The sequence below is a fragment of the Mirounga angustirostris genome, unplaced genomic scaffold (assembly GCF_029215605.1).
Source record: "Mirounga angustirostris isolate CCGP_5_RB_7025 unplaced genomic scaffold, mMirAng1.0.hap1 SCAF_12, whole genome shotgun sequence".
Classification (NCBI taxonomy): domain Eukaryota; kingdom Metazoa; phylum Chordata; class Mammalia; order Carnivora; family Phocidae; genus Mirounga; species Mirounga angustirostris.
The window spans coordinates 36,162,000-36,182,022 of record NW_026991720.1 but is presented as its reverse complement, the minus strand read 5'-3'; the positions used below and the strand labels follow the sequence as shown (position 1 = coordinate 36,182,022).

At 35.6% G+C, this 20,023-nt stretch overlaps 1 protein-coding gene across 1 annotated transcript in view; it reads right to left on the bottom strand.

The window, feature by feature from the left end:
- The window catches only part of BMT2 (base methyltransferase of 25S rRNA 2 homolog), a 95,033-nt gene that overhangs the window by 74,569 nt on the left and 441 nt on the right, over positions 1-20,023 (bottom strand). Inside the window, exon 2 of the mRNA XM_064575030.1 lies at positions 2,405-2,546. Within this exon, the coding sequence (XP_064431100.1) occupies positions 2,405-2,546 (142 nt within the window). The remainder of the gene's footprint in view (positions 1-2,404; positions 2,547-20,023) is intronic.

The window sequence follows — 20,023 nt, the reverse complement described above, 5'->3', positions numbered from 1 at the left end:
TTATGAATGTTCCTTTTCAGCGGTTTGACCTAAAAATGACCTCTTTCAGAACACGTGTAGATACAATAACTATTGATAAAAACTACAAATCTAAGGAAAAAAGAGAGTGAAGTGTGAGGCAGATTCATTATTCAAAGAAGGTACAAGCAAAAGCTCCTATGAGAACACCACCTATCAAAGTCCATTTAAGAAATAAAGTCTGAGAGCTTGGTTGGTGAATTTGAATACTAATTTTAAAAGCAGTGCTGCTAAAAGCCAAGAATGGTGGTCTTCAATAGTGATGGTGCTGATTTCCTGACTGGATTACATTTATTACTCTGTGTTATAAGGGAAATATTTAGTTCAGTAGTGTATCTCATTTTGCATTTCTTAGGTTGAGGGACGAAATGTATTTTTTGTGTAAGTCAGATTTAAAAACCATTTTCTCTCTAGAACCAAACAAAAAAAACACCAAACATTTTAATTCCAAGCATCCTATTTCCTACTATTCTGACTCCTTTCTTTAGTTCTCCAACTCCACAATTCTTGGGGTCCACAATCCATTGGTGGGTGATACCACCTTTTCACTCCCCCTCATCCAACTCATATTTATATATCATTATAAATCACCACAATATACACACCACCATTTCCCTTCCCCCTGAGTCATTATACTCATTTGGGCATTAATATTATTATACTAATGTTCTGTCCATTCACTTTCTCACTCTCTAAAAAAATTGTTTCCCTTTAACTTTATACCTCGATTATTACATTAGCTTCCTAACTGATTTCCTTACTTACACCCTCCCTTCCTATAGTCTATCTTAACACAGCCATTAATTCTTAAGAATCCCTGACACATTATAAAAGGTTAATAAAATCCTGTTAATTTTCTTAAAACACCCAATGACTCATTCACACAGAATAAAAGCCAATGTCTTTACAATGGTTTCAAGACCCTACAAAATCTAGCTGTTCATTATCTTATTCTCTACCACTCCTCTTCCCCTCATATTTTGCTCTAGCCACGTTGGTCTCCTTACTGTTTCAGAAACATCCCAGCATAATCTGTACCTAAAGGCCTTCGGACTTCTTAGGCCTTTTCTCTCACTTTTTTTTTTCGCATTTTTTATACATATTACTTCAGTGAGGCCTATCCTGTCTACCCTACTTAAAATCGTTTTATTTTTCCTAGCTTCATTTTTCTCATGGCACTTACTATATCTGACCTAGTATACATTTAACTTATATATTGTTTCTTGCCTCTAACCCCCACTAGCATGTAAGCTCAAAGAGAGCAAGGATTTTCGTTGATTATTGTATTCCCAGTGCCTATGATGTGATTAGTACACAGTAGACAATCATTAAAAATTATTTATTAAATGAATAAAATAACTAAATTAAATACATTTTTTTCTCTGGATTATTTGTTGAATGAGTGAAATATGCATTATTACATAACTTTTAAATGATATTAAAACAGAAATTGTGGATAAAGTAACTACAATGAAATATAAATCAGAAGTTATAACTTTATTATCCACACAGAAAGATAATACCTTGTTTTCTGGGAATTCATTTTTATTAATTTTTTATTTACTTTTTTAGAGAGAGAGAGAGAATGAGAGAGAGAGAGGAGGGGCAAAGGCAGAAGGAGAGAGAGAATCCTAAGCAGACTCCATGCCCAGTGCAGAGCCCCAGGACTCTCTCTCACAACCCTGAGGTCATGACCTGAGCCCAAATCAAAAGTCCATTGCTTAAGGGACTGAGCCACCCAGCCACCCCTGGGAATTCATTTTTAAATTCAGTCAAGATACATATCCATTCTTTTCATTTTACCACCTTGAGAGAACTGACCAGCAGTATTTCATTTTCTGGTATCTTAAATGTTAGAATTTATACTATGAATTTATACTATGATAAAATAAACATTCTCCAAAATAAATTTAAGTGCTGCAGTACTCTGAGTTATACATCCAAAATTCAGGATTTTAACACTTTTAAGATGTTTTCAAATTTTACATTGTAGAAACATATTCACTTTTACTTGAATCCAAATATGGATAACTATGAAATGAAATTTCTATAACTTTTTAATGAAGAGTTAAAACTCATATTTTAAATGTATTGGTGTTTAAATATATTAAATGCATTTAAAGCTATACTTTATTTATTTTTAAAGCTATACTTTTAAAAAGTTGAAACAAAATTTAGTTATGTCCAAGAAAAACATTTGATTAAAAAGAGATGAATGATATAAACCTAGTGGAAAGTGAAGCAAGGGGGAAAAGTTATTTAAAAGACATAATCTGTTTTAAAACAGTCCTATTTTGGTACAGTGAATTATACAAAGCATTATTTGGATTTAAGAGTTTAAACAATACATTAGAAACCAAAAATGTTAGTTCATAAAAACACTCACCTACAACACCATTCAATACGACCTTCGCCCTCACAAGTTTTTGCCCAATGGTTATCTGCCAAATTTTTCATTGCAACAGCATATTCACAAAGTGTTTCCTCATCCTCACAATGTTCTCGCCAGATCTTATCAAAATCTCCCACTAAAAGCAAGGGAAAAAAATGAATTAAGTTAACTTCACTTAAAAATGGCTTTTAAAAGTTTATTTCTGCATAACCTAAAATTACTTAAAAATGAGAAAAGCAAAATCATGAAATCAAATTTCATGAAGCTTAAATTTTTTTAATTTTAAAAGCTCCTTTATGCAAATGATGCATCATTTTAACTATGATGATTTGATAATCAAATAAATTTCACCATTTTAAACAGATCGATTTGTGAAACTGAATGGAACTAAAAAACATAAGTAGACATAAGTGTGAGTTATCAGTTTATAAACCAAAAACACACAGATAGAGAACAATTATGGCTGGGCATTCAAGCATTAATTATCCTGCTACCCTTGGGCAATATGACCTTGCAGCACAGAGTAAAGTTACTTAAGCCTGCTTCTTGCCTATTATTTTCTTGGATCTCTACATACAGTTTCCTATATTAAAAAGGGGTTGATAGGTGAGATGGTAACATAAATTAGCAAGCAAGCTAAATATTTTTATTTACTCATTGGACATGCTCTCGGCATACTGTACTTCAAAAAATTATAATCCTAGGGCAAAAATACTGCTAGAGAAATTACCTCGGAAGCCTCTCCAAACTTTTAAGTCTTTATAAAATGTTCTGAATAGAAATTATAAGCTGACTATATTATCTGGCCATGACATTTTTAAAAACATTAAATCAGTCACCACTTTTAATATGAAATCTGAAAGAGCGAGGTGTGTTCTGATAAAGAATGGAATGAGAATGCTATGGCCAAATAAATGACATTAACATAATTGTAAAGGTAAAAGAATAAACAAAAGGATAAACAAAAATTATCATGGTAGCCTCACTCAATGTCCTAAATCATAAGATTAGGTTTTCTTGCCTTATGTTCAAATGTAGGCAATTGTTTGGTGACAGAATAAACTTAAAAACATAAAATAAAACAGAAATTCTCTCCCCAGGTGAGACTATTAGATTCTAGCATTTAAGAGGTGTATTTGGTTTTGTTTTTTTTTTTAACACAGAAAAAGAATTATAACAGTTCAAATTATCAAGACTTACTTATTCAAAATTTGAAAAACCTTATTATTGTAGGCAGAGAGTCCAACAAGGACTGTGTTGAAAATCAGAATACTAGCCCTTTAGTCTGACTAAATTAAGAAACAGCAATAAAGATACATACATGCCCTCACACACAGTATATATCACAGTCTCAATCTTGGCCTGAATACTGACTGTAAACCCAAAAGGGATGAAGGGTTCTCTTTTGGGGGGTTATGTATTTATACAACAATATTTTCATTAACCAGTAATATTTGTGTAGTGATAGAGCTCTCAATTTGTTATAGAGTGGACTGCAAAAACCATCCACTAAAACAACCAGGCAAATGTATTTCCGAAATTCTCAAAGAAAAACTCCTCAGTTTTAGCAACATCTTTCAGATATAGTTATTTACCAAATCTCTAAATAGAACTACAGGAAGTAAAGTCTTTGAAAAAAATATTTTGATTAATGATACATTAATAAACCTATGTGTTCCTAACACTCTTCCTGACTATTCATCAGACCTGGTATCAAAGGGTTCATTAAGGTATAGTATCATTTTATTATTATTTTTATTTTTTATTTTTTAAAGATTTTATTTATTTATTTGACAGAGAGAGACACAGCGAGAGAGGGAACACAAGCAGGGGGAGTGGGAGAGGGAGAAGCAGGCTTCCCGCAGAGCAGGGAGCCTGATGTGGGACTCGATTTCAGGACCCTGGGATCATGACCTGAGCCGAAGGCAGTCGCTTAACCGACTGAGCCACCCAGGCGCCCAAGGTATAGTATCATTTTAAAGGTGCTTTATCTTTTATTAAGATAGATATCTTCAATTCTAAAAGGCCTTTTGTTTGAACTTCTAAGTTTCACTGTCCTATATAATATGTAAAATAAATACATAAAATTACTACATCTATTGGTAATAAGAATCATTCAAACAAAAGCTGTATGGGAAAAGCTATGTTTAACATATTTAAAAAGATTTCCTTTCTGTAAGGCATTTTAGCTTAGATTCTACAGAAGATACAACATAAGACAAAGACCTGGGTATAAGTAGTTTGTTTGGGAGCGAATCCTAGGAAACAGGAGTGAGGGAGTGGGGAGAATGAGCCAAGGCAGGAAAAAATGCTAATACAAAGGTGCATTATTGAGTTTGCTGCTGTGGGCGAGAGAAGCGAGAGAAGCATATGAATGCCTCTGGAATTGTGCACCTAAAAAACAGGAGGCTGGAACATTTTATGCATCAGCTACAATCCCCAATTAACTGAGAGTTGTTGAGAACCTGTACTTCTAGTTTGCACTTAAGACACTGAGTAAGGGACATCCTTAGCGGGCTCCAGCAGTGCTGAAGAACAGTGGAAAGCAGAAAAGAAAGCAGCACTCATTTAAAGTGTGACTTTGTTAGGGCTGGGTGCCTCTGAGCTCACAGTGTTTGTCCATCACAGCTGAAGACCAAGGGTAAGTTATGTGGGGCACCAAATACATCTACTACAACTCTATCACTGTATACTGTGAAATTCAATTTACTCTAGAATTAACTAGAGTTGCAAAGGCAATTGTATATATACAAAGATAACTGTATATATACAGAAACCTACTGCCCTTCAGCTTTTAAGAAGACCTGTAGTTTTTCACATTCAACAAAATTTTGTGTACATACTATCAATTTCTTGTAGAGTTTTAAAGCTTACTATCTGCTCCACTGAAGTTTTGAGGAAGGATTCAAATTTCGTCGGTAAAGCCTATTTAACTCAAACTGTTTGCAGAAAACTTCCAACTTAATGTCTTTGCTAACATTTAAGTCTCGCAACTCTCCCCAGGTATGCTGATACTGAAACTGACGTGTGATTAGTAAAGTGTAGTACACTTATAATAGAGACTAAACAATGTAACTGTATATATCTTTCATTCTTTCAATGGATTTGTTGGGGGGGAAAATACTCTATGTCAAATGCTACCCAGAATAACAAAGTTAATGAGCTAGCACTGGCATCAAAGAAAGGGAAGAAGATATGTCATAAAATGTGGTGGATGCTATAAGGTATGAACCTGATTATGTTCCCTATGTTCTCTATAAGGCTTCCTGGACCCAGAACTTTTAAATCATATACCACAAGAATGTATCAAACCCTGTCTGCTAAGAATACACTATGTTAAATGGTGGTTACAAAGATGAACAAAAAACACAGTCTCCAGATATAAAAAAATTCCACGTTCTAGAATACCCTTGAAAGCTTACTATTTTTTATTTATTTTATTTATTTATTTATTTATTTATTTTTAAAGATTTATTTATTTATTTATTTGACAGAGAGAGAGAGAGACAGCGAGAGCAGGAACACAAGCAGGGGGAGTGGGAGAGGGAGAAGCAGGCTTCCTGCAGAGCAGAGAGCCCGATGTGGGACTCGATCCCAGGACCCTGGGATCATGACCTGAGCCGAAGGCAGACGCTTAACGACTGAGCCACCCAGGCACCCGAAAGCTTACTATTTTTTAAATAAAGTTATTAAACAAAAATAGAATGGGCAAATTCAGTTTTTTTCCATAATAGTCCATTCTTTGTTTTTACAGTATTCAAAATAATGGTATTTATCCTTCAAGCAAAGTATTTTCAAAATAATTTATGATTTGGGTTCTAAAAGCCAAAACCAGTTAAGGTTGACAAGTGCCCAGTATACATAATGAAAACCCCTCTGCTAACTTGGTCAAAATGCATACACAAAAAATATGTTAAAACTTGATTCTAAGGGGCGCCTGGGTGGCTCAGTCGTTAAGCGTCTGCCTTTGGCTCAGGTCATGATCCCAGAGCCCTGGGATCGAGCCCCGCGTCGGGCTCGCTGCTCCGCGGGAAGCCTGCTTCTCCCTCTCCCACTCCCCCTGCTTGTGCTCCCTCTTTCGCTGTGTCTCTCTCTGTCAAATAAATAAATAAAATCTTAAAAAAAAAAAAAAAAAAAAACTTGATTCTAAAAATTTTTAGTTATCATTTAGTAATTAGGTCAACCAACATCTAAAAGATTTAATTATTTAAAAGAATAATACTTTTTCATTACCAAACAGCAAATCAGGAACTAAGAACTTCCTGAGGTCTGCATCAAAGATCTAGTCAACAGAACCAGAAATGCTTAAGTATTCAAGCTCAGAGTTCTCAATGAATTAGTAATCAGTCATATGATTTTACAATGATACTGGCATTTGTGATGACTCAAAATCACTGCGATTAATATCTATTTTCTTGCCCACTTCTTACGGACATCCTCTAAAAGTATGAATGGATCTTTAAAAAAGAGAGAGAAAGAAAGAGGAAGAAGGGAGGGAAAGGTAAATCTCCAATAAATACATACATTTCATTTTGTCCGAATACAGAGAATTCAAAAATTATTTTTAGAAAGCACAATTAAAAATATATGCCTTCCAGCTGAACTTGAAATTAATAATTAGTGAACATTTTATGGTCAAACTAAAATAATAAACATAGAGAAGAAATCAGTTATCATTTGTTCAAATACATAGTTTTAAAGATCAAGGTAAACCTCTGCTTAGTCTAAAAGATAAAGTCATCAATTTGCCTAATAAGATTCTAGAACTAAGTTAACATGACTTCTATTTATTATATTCTTCTTATATTTAAAATTTTAAAACAGTAATTTAAAAAAAAACTAATAATTTAAAACACAACTAATGCCAATTCAAGTTGTCAAACTAAGTTCAGTAACAGAAATCAATGAACCAAGTTATTTTGAAGATTGGTCCTAATATCAAGAAAATATCTTTTTTTTTTTGTAAAGATTTTATTTATTTATTTGAGAGAGAGAGTACAAGGAGGCCGATGCGGGCCTCGATCCCAGGACTCTGGGATCATGACCTGAGCCTAAGGCAGAGGCTTAACCGACTGAGCCACCCAGGCGCCCCTCAAGACAGTATCATAATTATTGATTAAATTCACCTCCACAAACATTTTGTGTGACAACTAAAAGAAAAAAATATGAACTACTACTTCCTATGAAAAGGCAGTACCAACTAACTAGGAAAAAATTAATAGCACATTAATTCATTAATTCAAAAGACAAAGTTCCATGGAATCTAAAACAAAAACAAAAAAACAAGCTCGTTGATACAGAGAGCAGATCGGTGGTCACTAGAAATATGGGGTGGGGTGTGGGAGAAATGGGTGAATGGGGTCAAAAGATACAAACTTCCAGTTATAAAATAAATAAGTCATGAGGATATAAGAAAAAAAAGTTCCATTTTTAATAATTTTGTGATTAGTTTAAGATATTATTTTGAGTGCAATTGTCTTTTAAGAACCAAGTACAATGGAGTTAAGGAGTTACTCATTTTTGCTCTTCTAAATAACCTCAAGAACAGGTCCAAACTCAAGTGAACCAATGGAATCCTCTATTTAAAAGTTGATACTATTCTTCCTTTTTGAATTAACCTCTCTCCTGCCATTTGTTATAAGCAAATTTCTTTCCTTCAAACAATAACTGAATTTACATATTCAAAAAGGTTTATCTGCTTCTTATCTGATCATCTTAAAATTCGTTCCTGTATGTATCTGCAATCCTTACGGTACTTTGTCACTTGTTTATGTATATTGTCTATTAAAACCATAAGATGGTAATTTTCCCATTAGAAAGTATAAATTGAAAGGCAAAGACTATTTTGATTTATAACTTGTATAAGCTATAGGTGTTAGTGATGGTGCCCCATTAATGGGGGAAAAATGTTTTACATTTTTGCCATATTGAAAAAATACACAAAACACCAAAATTATAAAATAAATTCGGTGCTAGAGTAAAATTCAAACTATAGTTGACAACTGTCAATGGACAATAGTGATGAAAAAGCAAAATTTGAATACTTCAAAATAGTGTTCTCAAAATATGAGTTACAAGAGGCTTAGAAAAAGAGTAGATTCAAAATCAATTTTCTGGAAACTTCACTGTTTTATGCTGATTTATATATATTTTTACTTTATGTTACTGTCTAAAGAAAAACTTGCAGCTGGAAATGCAGTTGTATCCATTAAGTTCTTTCATAACAGTACATACATCTAAATAAAAATGTGAAAAAACAATTCAAATGGCATTTTCTACTGAAATAGAAAAAAACCCAACAGTACATATATCTTGTAGGAAAAGCTATAAGCTTAAGGAGAAATTATTGGCAAAAACACTATTTAAATAGATGAGCTATTTTTATGGGGGAAAAAAAGATATATGGTGCTAAAGTACATGCATTTTTACATGCCAGGACCATCTGATGTTTATAAGTATGTTAGAAATAATATTATTTTCTCAATAACTCCTAATTTTCACTCCTAAATTTATACAAGTTCCACTTTAAAAATATAAAGCACAGAAGATAAGAAATTTTGTTAAGTGTAAATCTGAGGCTAATTTTAGATAAGAATAGCATGTCATTATTCTTAGTGGTTTACCCTTGTTGAGTCATGGTATCAAAGATCAACACTGCACTGTTGTGGTTCTTACATGGTATACAATACAAAAGAAATCACATGATTCCATATTCACGAAACTCTAAAAAAGAAGACAAATTTATAGTGAGAAGGGATCGGTGGACATGGAGTACAGAGTGAGAGAGGCATGACTACAAAGGAACATGAGGAAATTTGGGAAACAAAAGAAATGTTCTGTATTTTTAGTGTAGTAATGCTTCATAGGTGTATACATCTGTCAAAACCAATCCCTATCAAAATACCATCAACTTTTTTTCAAAGAAATGGAACAAATAGTCCTAAAATTTGTATGGAACCAGAAAAGACCCTGAATAGCCAGAGGAATGTTGAAAAAGAAAAGCAAAGCTGGTGGCATCACAATTCCGGACTTCAAGCTCTATTACAAAGCTGTCATCATCAAGACAGTATGGTACTGGCAAAAAAACAGACACATGGATCAATGGAACAGAATAGAGAGCCCAGAAATGGACCCTCAACTCTACGGTCAACTAATCTTCGACAAAGCAGGAAAGAATGTCCAATGGAAAAAAGACAGTCTCTTCAACAAATGGTGTTGGGTAAATTGGATAGCCACATGCAGAAGAATGAAACTGGACCATCACACCTTACACCACACACAAAATAGACTCAAAATGGTTGAAAGACCTCAATGTGAGACAGGAGTCCATCAACATCCTAGAGGAGAACACAGGCAGTAACCTCTTCGACCTCAGCTGCAGCAACTTCTTCCTAGAAACATCGCCAAAGGCAAGGGAAGCAAGGGTAAAAATGAACTATTGGGACTTCATCAAGATAAAAAGCTTTTGCACAGCAAAGGAAACAGTCAACAAAACCAAAAGACAACCGACAGAATGGGAGAAGATATTTGCAAATGACATATCAGATAAAGGGCTAGTATCCAAAATCTATAAAGAACTCATCAAACTCAACACCCAAAGAACAAAGAATCCAATCAAGAAATGGGCAGAAGACATGAACAGACATTTTTCCAAAGAAGACATCCAAAAGGCCAACAGACACATGAAAAAGTGCTCAACATCACTCGGCATCAGGGAACTCCAAATCAAAACCTCAATGAGATACCACCTCACACGAGTCAGAATGGGTAAAATTAACAAGTCAGGAAATGACAGATATTGGCAGGGATGTGGAGAAAGGGGAACCCTTCTACACTGTTGGTAAGAATGCAAGCTGGTGCAGCCACTCTGGAAAACAGTATGGAGGTTCCTCAAAAAGTTGAAAGTAGAGCTACCCTATCATCCAGCAATTGCACTACTGGGTATTTACCCCATAGATACAAATGTAGTGATCCGAAGGGGTATGTGCACCCCAATGTTTATAGCAGCAATGTCCACAACAGCCAAACTATGGAAAGAGCTAAGATGTCCATCAACAGATGAATGGATAAAGAAGACGTGGTATATATGTACAATGGAATATTATGCAGCCATCAAAAAACCCCCGAAATCTTGCCATTTGCAGTGACATGGATGTAACTAGAGGGTACTGTGCTAAGCGAAATAAGTCAATCAGAGAAAGACATGTATCATATGATCTCACTGCTATGAGGAATTCTTAATCTCAGGAAACAAACTGAGGGTTGCTGGAGTGGAGGGGGGTGGGAGGGATGGGGTGCCTGGGTGAAAGACATTGGGGAGGAGGGCGCCTGGGTGGCTCAGTTGGTTGAGCGACTGCCTTCGGCTCGGGTCATGATCCTGGAGTCCCGGGATCGAGTCCCGCATCGGGCTCCCTGCTCAGTGGGGGGTCTGCTTCTCCCTCTGACCCTCTTCCCTCTCGTGCTCTCTGTCTCTCATTCTCTCTCTCTCTCTCAAATAAATAAATAAAATCTTGAAAAAAAAAAAAAGACATTGGGGAGGGTATGTGCTTTGGTGAGTGCTGTGAATTGTGTAAGACTGATGAATCACAGACCTGTACCTCTGAAACAAATAATACATTATATGTTAAAAAAAAAAAAAAAAAAAAGATAGTAGGAAGGGAAAAATAAAGGGGGGGAATCGGAGGGGGAGACAAATCATGAGAGACTGTGGACTCTGAGAAACAAACAGGGTTCTAGAGGGGAGGGGGTGGGAGGATGGGTTAGCCTGGTGATGGGTATTAAAGAGGGCACGTATTGAATGGAGCACTGGGTGTTATACACAAACAATGAATCATGGAACACTACATCAAAAACTAATGATGTAATATGGTGATTAATGTAACATAATAAATTTTTTTTAAAAAACCATTGAATTACACACTTTAAATAGGTTCACTTTACTGTACATAAATTGTACCTCAATAAATTTCATTTAAAAATATTAAGTACCATAAGCAAAGTAAAAGTTACAAAATTTAAAAAAATCGTATTTCATGAAATTTGAGGGTCATCATCTTCTCTAAAAAGAACAAAAACCGGTCACAAACAAATCTTGAACTTGTAGAAGTTCAGAACTAAAAATTTATTTAATTTTTACTTAGGTATATTATCAAATATGGGCAGATGACCTACAGATTACCTACAGATGACCAGATTACCAAATTCACATTTCAAGAACCTTTAAAGATCATTTCCTCTAATATGAGGTAAGCAGATAAACTCATGACCAAGTGGAAACAAGTTCAACAGCCATTCTATGGCATTAAAGTGTTCAGGACCAGAGTGTCTCACCAATACAGTTAAACCAGGCTTCTCAGAATTCCTGAGCACCTGAGATAGTGGACACACCTAAAGGGGAAAAAACATCCAAGGTGTGTGGTGTAGAAGCAGCTCCTCAGATTCAAACACAAGAACACCTGAAAACCTGCATCTTATACCCAACATGCCATGACTAGTCATTTCTCTGATGAGGGAAAAACCCCAATATTGTAATGTACTAAGAAGGTCAGACCTTTCTTATAAAAACAGAAATATAAGAAGAAAGGGGGGGGCAAAAAAAACCTGTTACAGGGCGCCTGGGTGGCTCAGTCGATTAAGTGGATGCCTTCGGCTCAGGTCATGATCCCAGGGTCTTGGGATCGAGCCCCGCGTCGGGCTCCCTGCTCAGCGGAGAGCCTGTTTCTCCCTCTTCCTCTGCCTGCCTTTCTGCCTACTTGTGCTCTCTCTGTGTCAAATAAATAAATAAAATCTTTTTAAAAGGGGCGCCTGGATGGCTCAGTCGTTAAGCGTCTGCCTTCGGCTCAGGTCATGATCCCAGGGTCCTGGGATCGAGCCCCACATCGGGCTCCAGGCTCTGCGGGAAGCCTGCTTCTCCCTCTCCCACTCCTCCTGCTTGTGTTCCCTCTCTCTCTCTCTCTGTCAAATAAATAAATAAAATCTTTAAAAAAAAAAAAACTTTTTAAAAAATGTTTAAAAAAAAAAAAAAAAAGCCTGTTCAGCCATTCTAATACTGAAGAAGAGAGACTACAGAGCAGTCTCGGTAGAAATTCCAGGAACCAGCCAATCTTCAATGTTATAGCCCTTAAAAGCACCCAGGCAGTACAGCTAATGATAACCTCTATTATTTCTTAAACAATGTATTTAACAAATTTAATGTTTCCTATGTTGCAAATACTTTTTAAGTACTTCACAAATATTAACTCATTTAATTCTAATACACCCATTGAGGCAGATATTTTACTTTACAGATAAGGAAACTGAAGTACAGAGAGATTAAGTAAACTTCTCAAGGGTACACATCAGACCTAGTAGTCAACTGCCTAAGTCCACACTTCTAACCACCACACCATCTTGCCTCTCTTTACAAGTTTTTAATTTATGAACGTTCACAGATATGAACAAAGCTTTGCACCAGAACAAAGTACACTGACTCTACTTGCCACAAATAAATGGTCTTTTGTCAGTCAAATGCAGTTATTTAGTCTCTGCAACTGCATTAATTGTTAGATTTCTGGCAATGGTTTCAACTCTGGCTGCAAACTGGAATCACCCAGAAGTTTCATTTAATTGATCAGGAGTGGGAACTGGTTATTTATTTTAATGTTCCCCAGATGAAGCCACTGTGCAGTGATGGCTCAAAACCACAGGTCTATGGTAAGACAGTAAACTCAAATGCCTCTTGAAATATACAGATCAGTGAGACTTGGGGCATCCTGAAGAGTCAAATTTAATTAAAAAACAAAACACTGCATGGATGAAACTCTGTATCTACAAACACAATTTAGCCCACAGTCTATCTTGTGTTTGGAGCATTCTCTTTTCATAAACATTTATGATAAAAATAATTCAAAATGTAAAATTGAATATTTCCTATACTTGAGATGGAAAGAATTAAGAAAAGTCAGAATCAACGACATCAACATCTGTTATTCCCTTATGAAACAACTTTACTGATATGTGTACAACCACAGAGATCACTTGCTTAGTGTAAACAAAGGACTTATGAACAACCTTCTGAGAACTAATTTCTGTATAAATGGGACTAGGAATTTCTATATTAAGCAGAGAAATTTCTTTATAAATGAGGAAAGGGGATATTCAGATGCCCCTCTAAAGTAATGGTGATTAGCCATCTATTCTAAAATAACTCTTGCAATGGGCATCAACATACCTACACTTTAGAGCACAATAAATTAATATAGTTTATATCAGTGGTTCTCAGATGTTTTCATTTTGCAACTAATACAAATTTCACTCCGAGAATTTAGGAGATTGATATTAGGGTTGTAAAATTTTTATCTCTGAAGTTACAATATATAAGTAAATATACATTCATACACAAAATTATTACCATCTTCTAACACACACACAGACATACAATACAATATCCTTGTTAGTTCCCATTTTTCTGTTTGGACAAAACTTTTTTTTTTTTTTTAATCTTTGGTTAACACTGGTATGAAGGAACCAATGGGTAGGGAAAGAGGAGTAGCAGATAAGAAAGAAGAGAAATTCACAGTATACAGTAAATTAAGGCAAGTTGATTCAAGAAACATGTACCAAATGTTAAGGACAAGGCACTTTACAGTATCTATATTCTCCACTATTTACTGTTTTACTTATAGAGAAACAGTATGATGTTTATATTGATAATTTCAACCATTTTTAAAAGAGTAAAATTAATCTAACTATTCAATATAAGCCATGACCATAAATTCTTTACAAAAAAATTGTACCCAAAATTTACAATTTATAAATACAAATGAATATAAAAAAATTAAACTCTACCACCTGGAAATATCTATATTAACTTCTTTCTTTTTGTGTGTGTCTTAAATTTATAAGGCATGATGCTACGTACTAGGGATATAAAAACAAAAGGCAGAGTCCTACTCCAGGAACTAAATTTAGTGGGAAACACAGGTAAATGAACTGGTAAGGGATAAATACAATAAAGGCAAGCACAACTGTGGTATGGAAACATAAGACAGAAAGAGGGGCACTAATGTAAAATTGGACACTACTGGTGTCTTCCAAGGATCTGTACTCAATTATACATTATCATCACTCCGTGGGGCAGTTCATCTGGCCTCAAACTTCCACAGACAGGGCTTCCAATCCTACACTTCCAAAGGATATATTCCAAACTAAACAATTACACCATCCCTATGACAAATCAACCTGTGTACTCTGTTCTCCTGGTCCCATCCCAACACACACACATTTCCAAAACGGATGAAAATGGGTACTTACATCTTCCCAGACAACAAAGCTGGACATCATCTCTGACTCTTCCCCTTTACTTTTACTGAAACTACTCACTCTGACCTTCAAAAAGTCTTTGGTATATCTTTCTCTATTTTCATGATCACTGTTGTTACTGATGCTATCATTAACTCTAAGTGAGATCAGAATAAGAGTCTCGTGGGTGATCTCTTTTCTCCTAGGTTCCTTCCTATTCTATAGTACTTTTTAGCTCAGTGTTCCTTAACTCCTCTGTCCATTATATAACCTATGGAGCTTTTAAATACATATGCCTATGTTCCACAAAGTTCCACAGATGATAATGATGTGGAACCAAGGCTAAGATCCACTGCATTTATTGTTTTTTTCCCCCTACAAAACAATCAAAAGGATCTACGTCAATCAAGAGGATCTACTTAATTTTTACTGTACCTTTTGAAATGTAAAAAAAATACAAACCCTACAAAGATGACTAAAAATAACAAAATCAAATAGCTAATATACCATGTGCCTCTCACTGAAATGACTGTTTATCAATGTTCTCTTTTAGTGTTACTAATTATTAAACCTTTCATTTTTTTCTCTCTACTAGAACGGCAGTTCCAACTCTCCTTGTGCAAAGTTAACAAAGCCCTTCTGTGGACAGTCTTCACCTTACTTATTCTGCTGACTAAATAAAGATGCTATCACAAAGCAACACTTTCTGATTCTATATCAGAATGAGCGTGACTAAAAAAAAAAAAGTAAACAGAATAAAACCTCACTTTAAAAAATATAAAAAAAAGAAAACCTGTTCTAAGTTTCTTGGGGTCATGGAGTTGGTTAGTATTTTGAAGTAGTGTTGAAGGCCACAGAAGGAAAAAAAAGTTAGGAAATTTCAATTAAAAAGTCTGTTATCCTAATTTTAAAAACAATTTCAAAACTTTGTTTCAGGAAAAACATGAACATTACATTCATTCTTTCATTTTTAGACCTTCTGGTGTCAGTTTTAATTATTTCTAATTCAACATTTTCCCTCCCTGCCAATTCTCGTCTGAGGTGTTTGCTAAAGAATAACAATCACAAACGTATTTTTCAGCCTATCCAAAACTGTTATTCTAGCTCACCCTTTGTCTCAAACTATGAAGAATTTGAATAATCAATAAGAATTAAACATCTCAACTAGACTATTTAGTAGTTGCTTCTTAATATGCTGCTCACAACTGTTTATCTTTGAAACATAATTAGTCTACAGAACCAACATAGCCTGTGTTCTCCTTTTGTGCTTCAGTATCAGTAATCTGTCTTAACTGCTTTTATAATATCATCATTGCTATTACTAACATTGATTTTAATATAGGAAACTACAATAAAGATCACCCATAATCCCATGACCTTGAGAATATCACTGTTAACAGGTTATTATACATTTTTACTTTTCTCTGATTGATTTATAAGCTGCATGGGTTTGTGTGATGAACTGTTTTAACTTGTTTTGGCATAGAGAATAAATTCAGAGTGAATAAATTGATGAAATTTACTAAAGACATCCACAGATGGGTTAAAAAATCAAAACTAAATGGAATGGAAATCACACTTTTATTTCTAACAATGGTAGCCTTTACATTTTCTCAGAATTTTTACATCATTGAAAACTTTAAGTCTGGAAAAAGAGATGCCAAGCATAATAATCATCATTATAAGAACAGGATTATGTGACTAGGATTATGGAAAAAAACATACAAAGACACTTAAAATACACATGGCTCTACTTCAGTTTTCAATTAGATATGTACTCATCAGGCAGATCGGATTAAACAATGAAGTCCCTGTTTGGAAAGCAAAACTAGCTGTTTCTCATTAAAAAGCTGTCTACAACTCATGATACATTTAAAATGTTTCTGGCCTCCCATCCAAGTATTAACCAGGATGGGAGACCAGAAATATTTTAAATGTATCATGAGTTGTAGACAGCTTTTTGTGGTGTTATTTTTAAAATTCTGTATAGCAAAGACAGAAAACACCTGTATCTGCAAGCATATTTCCATTTATATAAACTCAATCTAAAAGACTGTCCCTTAGCTATAAATGGCTGACACTACAAACACCTCTTCTCACCACTGCTAGACATTTCTCTACCATTTCCTCTTGGTAACTAAAGATAAATCAGCACTGCCTACAACACTGACCATTATCTCCAGTTCTCACTTTATACAAATTGGCAGAGGATCTTTAAGTGGTGACAGAGAACAGGTAGTAAATAGAGTAGAGAGGGAAAAAAGTGGTAAAAGAAGGAGTGCACTAAATCCACCTGCTCGTCTTTACCATTCTATCCACTACCCCTCCCAACCCCAAACCTGCTCATCCCCATCAACAAGCATCAGTTGGACAAATGGACTGGGAAGGATGGAGAGAAATCTTTTTCTACCACAGCAGGAAAATCTTACTTTCATTGTTATTCCTGCTTCATTTTCAATTTCAGTACCAGATATAAGGGAAGGGAAAACTACATTATCTAACTCTATACTCATTATCCAGTGCTCACTCCTGTCCTTATTATCCAGTGAAGATTCTTCATTCTACCCTAATTTATTTCCTTTCCTGCCATTTCTCACACAAAAACCCGTACCTCATATAGTCCCAACTCAACTAATCATACCTATCCCATGGATTACCCCATTCTCATCAATTTACATCTTTATACCCAAACCAAACTTCTGCTTCCCATTTTCCCTCCTATTCCACCAACATGTGGAGTCACCATTAGGTGTGCAATTGGGAAGAAAAACCATTGTGCCCATAAAATATGTACAGTGCTAATGATGAACTATCCAAACTTTAATCAAGTTGTTTCAGTATTTTGGGGATTTGGCACACTCACGTGTAAAAGGAATGAGCTAGTTTAAATCCCCGTTTCAAAAACTGGCTGACAAATTTCCAGGCCCCAGTGACAAGGATTCTGAAACTATATACCTAAGGTAGAGACAGGAATTTTCTAAATGGCACCCAGATGAGTCTACTGATCAGTCATATTTGGGAATCAATGATAAATGCTAAGGCTCCTTCTAGTCTAACATTCCAATATTCTAAGCTGGAATTTTCACTGCATTTTCTGATAGAAATACTGTTAAAAGGTGTGTAGTTTTTATCGTTGATGGTCTTACAGTTACTGTTTAAATAGGCCTGTATAACCTGACCTAGCACCTAAGCTCCATTTATATCATTATTTTATGACCACAGGTGACTTGCAAATGAACTTATATGTTTGCAGACTGTGGACCACCAGTATTATAACAATACTAAAACCTCAGAGGAAAACACTAAAAATTATTTTCTTGGGATTATGTGCATAATTAGACTTTTCCACAGATGGTCTTTTCACCTTTTCACAGATTTCTGCCCAATCACAACTAAGATTTGACCTACAAGTCAGAAATAAAAGTAGGAAGGGCATGCTCTTTAGGATCTTTTACTTTGCTAGTTCACTGATGGGGCTTTGTGTTTCACTGAAATAAAGCCTAGAGAAATCTAGATCATTGATGGAATTCAGGGCATTAAAATACCTAATGAACAGTCTCACTCAAATGTTTACAGACTGCCAGGACTTTACCTGCCCAGAAGCACACTAGATCATTCATTTATGAACCACATGTATCTATTCTAGCTCTAGTAACTTCCAACTACCAATTGTCATTATAAACAAAGGTTCCCTTGGTTAATATTCAAGTTTAAAGACATGTTTCAACATGTGAGAACTAATCAAGTAAAAACAGCACTTGAAGACATGATGACACATCAGTAGTGTGTTGATTTAAGTGGAACCTCTTCATTTATGAATAAATTAATAATATTATTATAAAAAGGTAAAAATGGAAACCATTATATGCTAGTCAGCTTTTTCTTTAAAAAGATGTACTTGCTTAGAGTTTTACAAAATAGTATGATAAATTAAAGGAAATTGTGTCCATTTATTTCATTTCTCCAGTGGATTTCTCCAATCTACAGTGAATGCCATTATGTAAGTGCATTCTCTGAATATCAAGAATGATGCAATGGTTGCCATAACAACTACTCATTTTATTGAATAAATTGTGGGTTGGGGGTTAAAGCGTTCTTTTAAAAAACAAATGTCAACATCTTAACTATGCCTGATAAGTCTCTTTCTATTGTTACCTATTAAACAGTAACTATAGGCCATCTTTGAGGATGACTATTTAAACAGCTATTTAAAAAGCTAGGCTTGAGTTGCCAAGGGAGGAAAACTTTGAATTTAAAGTTTGAAAAATGAAACACATCAACTACATTCAAAGGAACAAAAGATACTTCTTTTTAATCTTCTACAGTAACTGAAAAGTGTTTGTAAATCAAAAGTAACATGATATTACATGTCACTGTAACAAATTTTGCTTCTAATCCTAAATTTAACTCACTATAAGACTAACACTAGAAGAATGCCGACTTTTCAGTTTGCAATTAAGCTAAAGTGCGAACAAGTAGAAGGTTATCCCTCATTTTGATACTCAAGAAATTTCTCCTGAGTGTGTGAAAAAACGGGGAATTTTCAATGTCAAGTGACCTATAAAATAGCTCTGTAAAGAAGCCTACATTTAAAAACACCAAGGATAACTGTAGACCCCAACTATAAACGCTCCTCAGGCGAAGCAAAAGCTACTAAAGGCTTCTTCCTTTGCTGAAGATCTTCCATAGGACAGGTTCCCAGCGATGGCCAGCTTCACTGGCATCTGTGTCCTTAGGAGGCTTGGTGGTTACACAGACTATTCAAAGCTAAACAGTATTTTGAGAACCTGCCCCAGATCTTTTCCTTCCCCACCGAAATAAACAGTAAGATCAAGGTTTTGAAGAACGGCGGGTGGGGGGTATGGATGGCGCCCCTCCCCCCTTTAACAAGGTGAAGTCCAGTCAGCTAGAAGGCCTGCTGACTTCGCAGCCCTGGAAACCAACGCGAGGAAGCTCCAGCACTGCCTGGCTAAACCCACAGGCGAGGGGTCTGTCGGGGCAGCAAATCAAACAGCCTGGTCAAGCGCAAGGGAGAGAGTGGCAACTCAGGCTTCTTTCAATCTGTCTTTCACAAATGGCTTTTACCTGCCTTCGTGTTCTACCTTCACCTCTCTCGCGACAAGCGACCTCCGCCTCTTCTGGGAGGGTGCGTTTGTTTGTGTGTGTAGTGACAACAATCTCAGCACCCCGACTGGGGACAGGGGATTGGAAGGGGTGGGGACTCAGTTCCTCCACAGCCCTGGAACTCTCCTGAAGGGCCCTCGAAGAAAAGGGGGCGGGAGAGCGCGCCTGACGCCGACTGAGGACTCGACCAAGAAGGGGGCGTCCGGGCCT